Raw genomic sequence first — 3,773 nt, forward strand, 5'->3', positions numbered from 1 at the left:
CAGGGAGGCTAACCAAGAAGGGGCAAGCCAGAGCCAAATTCACCGGTAAGCTTTATTTTAAAGAACGTGGACGGGAGAATTATTTCTTCTTTGCTTTTTCCCTTGAACCAAGTTATGAAACAGGTCTCTAGTATATTATACCAGGCTGTATTAATATTGCACTTGTTAATATATGTGGTACACTTTCATTATGTGCAGTTTTTAAAAACTGAGCTATGTGGATCTCAAGCCATGTTTCTTCATTCTCCATGGAGGACACAAAGATCTGATGCTGTAACTAATCAGACAATGAAAATGACTATGTAATAGCCAATGTAAATTTACAAATGTAAATATTTTGTGTTAAATATTATACTAGTCCCTTTCAAAAATAGAATGTGGTCTCTATAAATAGCTTTGATATGGGAAACACTTCATTAGAATAACTTATTCTTCCTAGCACGCTAGTACTAGGAGAAAAAAGAAAAGTTGATAGCATGCAGATGCAATCTGCAGTAGGAAGATTTTCCTTGCCAGGGATAAATTATTTTCAGTGCTCCACTGGATTGTCACACTTGCTTCATTTGTTACCAGTGACAGCTCTGTAGGATTTGAATATGGTTCATTGTCTTTCTTGCAGATAGCCTGTTCATCTCTTCAACATGTGGAAAGTGATGCTCCTGGGTCTATACACAGTATTGGCTGTGAGAGGATTGGCAAAGGGTGCTCCTTCCCAACCAGAAGAAAAATGGAAACCTCTAGATAACCCTAGAAACAGAGATCTGGTAAGGAAATGCTGCAAGAAAGATAGCCTAAGTTTTGTGTGGTGGGTTTTTTTATTTTCCATCATAAGAATTCTTACCTTCCAAATTTAAAGCTAAGAGAGGCTCATTAAATGTAGTGTTAGTAAATGTGGGCTTTGTGTAGTCAATAACCACAACGGGATGAGCCTTTTTCAGTCAAGATGTACCTCTTCACTGAAGAGGCGTTCTTGGTGTGCACTAGTGCATACAGCTCCTTTATATTTCTAGCCAGCAGCTTCAGCTTTTAAAAATGTATTTTGATTATGCAACCACGCATTTTTTGAAACAGAAGAGGAATGATTGTTATGTTTCTCTCAAATATGTACTCTAATGGCACGTTGCCCCATCTTCTGGAAGTACAAATAAGTTTGCGTCTGACACATTGTCGTGAATAGTGGTTAAAAACCTGGAAGTTAATTATAGCCAATAAAATGACATTAAGGGAACATTGGCAAGATCTCATAAGTAATTTGTGGAAAAAAAAAAAAAATTAGTTTCCAAGAATTTTTCTTCACTGTTTTAAGAAGCATTAATTTCTACTTTTAGCTGATTTTTTTTTTTAAAAGAGTCCATTCAAATCAATTGCACACCATTGCTAACCCTTGGAAAACATTCCTCTAAGAGAAATGTGTACCAGAACTGTGCTGTTTGCCCTCAGGAAGGGTTTTGCTGTGCCTGGCTTGGGAGGGCTGCAGTTTGAACCCTCTGTGGTTCAGAGGGGAGCATAGCTGATCAGTAGCAGTTGGCAATCTTTGAGCACCATGTAAGGTGTACAAGCCACGGACTCAGAGGATGTGTCAGAATTGCACTGCCTGCATTGTACTGCTTTATGATTAAAACAGAGGATTTAATCCCACATAGGAACAAATAGTACCTCTGCTTTGTGTCAGTAGAAATAATTCACCTCTGCTAGGCATGCTCTGTTTTCATACATGACATCTGTTCAGTTTTTCAGAACGCTCCAGGCTTATTTTTCGGGCAGGGGTCTTGATCTCAGAAAGTTCCCAGCCACGTTCGCTCTGAACAATGAAGGACCAAGACCTGTCGTGTTCTACTCAGATCCTATTGCTTCTGCATTTGCAGATTATGAAGAAAGGAAAAATTCTTTTCCAAATTATTTCAAAGGCTGAAAGATGCTGCTGAACAAGGTAAAAGAGGATGCCTTTACTCTCATGTTGTTATATGTAACCAAGTGCAAGATTTGGACTGGAGTGATTCTCATTTCTGTCTGAAATATAAAACCAACTTGTTTTTCAGAGGAAATTAAAGATGTAGCAATTAACTCTTGCCTGAAGTTGGTTTAAAATGGTTGAGATAAAGATTTATGTAGCAGTTACTACTTTGATAAAATAACAAATGGTGCTTGTGCAGACCCATATATACACCATGCTTTTATATTTTTTTTTTTATTTTTTTTTTTTTCATGTGGAGAAGAGTTCTCCAAATGTAGAGATGGTGGAGAATGCAGGCTTTAAGTAATTGGTAGCAGTAAAATTATAAATTGAGACTAATGGTTTCCTAGGATAGATGTACATTAAGAAAGTTGCTAGACATAAGGTATTGCACTAACAAATCCTACATTATATTTTACATCTTTGTCCATTCACACCACTTTCCTTATTTCTACCAAGACTGAAGGTTGAATTAAAGCATTGCCAACTTACTGACATTTTTCCATAAGTAGGAAATGAAATTGAAGTGTGTGAAGCTTGCATTATTAATAAACCCAGCCTCAATTTATAGCAGATACTTCTCAGCTCTTTTATCTGTGCATAACCATACCCTGCAACAAATAAACCCTTTCATTTGTAATCAGTATCCAGCTTAGGATTTTTAGCTCTGTCCTGCTCTCTGCCTGCTTAAGCACATCTCTTTTCATAATCAAAAGCAAAGCTCCACTGTCCTTATTATCATTAATCATAATGAAGAGTGAACCCAGATTTTAATAGAGTTCTTTTTGCCAAGATTTTATGTCAAGGGAAAAAAATATTACAGCACACAATGAGTATTGTGCATGATAAGTAAATGAAAAGGGACTTCAGAAAGGATGCTGTAGCTCTGCTCTAAGTTAAAACAGCAGTGAGAAAATTACTGGTGGAAGTAATTTGTCCTACATAAGTCAGGGTGCTCACTGTAGTTCTCCTCAGTGTTCAGAACTGATTTCTGGAAGTAGAGCTCTGCTGCACTCATTCAGGCTGTTTCAATCAGAGTTACCAGCTCTTGGTTTGGATCACACCCTGGTGGCATAAACTTCTGTATTTCTCTCACATACTTCTTTTTTTTTTTTCTTTTTCAGGCATTAACTTTTGAACTTCATGTGAAGTGGTAACCTTGTAACCTTTACAGTGAAATATTACTGCTTGACTTTTTAACTGTTACCTGATGATTTTCAAGTTTTCCTCACTGTCACAGTTTTCACCTATGGAATCTGATATGCTGTAATTAGCACATGGGCTGTCTCTTGACAATAGTTTTATGTTTGCCTAATAGAATTGTTTGTTTATATGTTAATAAATGAGAAGTGTAACAGAGTGCTGTTAACTACTGCCAAGTGTCTTTGTTCAAAACTCATAAATAAATGTTGCCTTTCAATTTATCAGAACTAAATGTCATAAGGTGGTTTGCAGCAATTTTTTCAGATATTTTACCAGAAATCTTCCATTTTCTTGGAAGATAGAAGCGCATGGGGTAATACCTGCCCTGGCAGAAACACCTGCTTGGGGGGGCTTGTCCCTCACCCCCATTTCTGAGCATGCCCCAGTCGTAAGTTATCTGCACCGTAGCTGTACACGTACATGAAGCTGAATCTCTCCTTATGCAAAGAGAACGCCCGTTTCTGGGCGAATGAAGATGCCCTGACAGCTGCAGTGGGGCCAGTACCAGAGGACCCTTTCTCAGGCCCCTCTCCCAGGCGGGGAGCGCTGCAGCAGCGGCTCGGGAGGCGGCTCCCGAAAGCCCCCGGGCTCAGTGTCCTCCCCTCCTCCAAGCCCC

At 38.7% G+C, this 3,773-nt stretch overlaps 1 protein-coding gene across 1 annotated transcript; it reads left to right on the forward strand.

The window, feature by feature from the left end:
• Positions 1–641: 641 nt before the first annotated feature.
• Positions 642–1,912, forward strand: LOC103782190 (chromosome unknown open reading frame, human C2orf66). Its single transcript, XM_008949942.1, has 2 exons — positions 642–764; positions 1,730–1,912. The coding sequence occupies exons 1-2, from the start codon at positions 642–644 to the stop codon at positions 1,910–1,912; spliced, it is 306 nt and encodes a 101-aa protein (XP_008948190.1).
• Positions 1,913–3,773: the final 1,861 nt, after the last annotated feature.

This window comes from Merops nubicus, unplaced genomic scaffold (assembly GCF_000691845.1).
Source record: "Merops nubicus isolate BGI_N331 unplaced genomic scaffold, ASM69184v1 scaffold17281, whole genome shotgun sequence".
Lineage (NCBI taxonomy): Eukaryota > Metazoa > Chordata > Aves > Coraciiformes > Meropidae > Merops > Merops nubicus.

Bases quoted from the DNA above. Each gene is read 5' to 3' on its own strand.
- LOC103782190 (XM_008949942.1), top strand. From the start codon at position 642: ATGTGGAAAGTGATGCTCCTGGGTCTATACACAGTATTGGCTGTGAGA. The intron at 765-1,729 runs GTAAGGAAATGC...ACATCTGTTCAG, and splicing joins ACCCTAGAAACAGAGATCTG to TTTTTCAGAACGCTCCAGGC.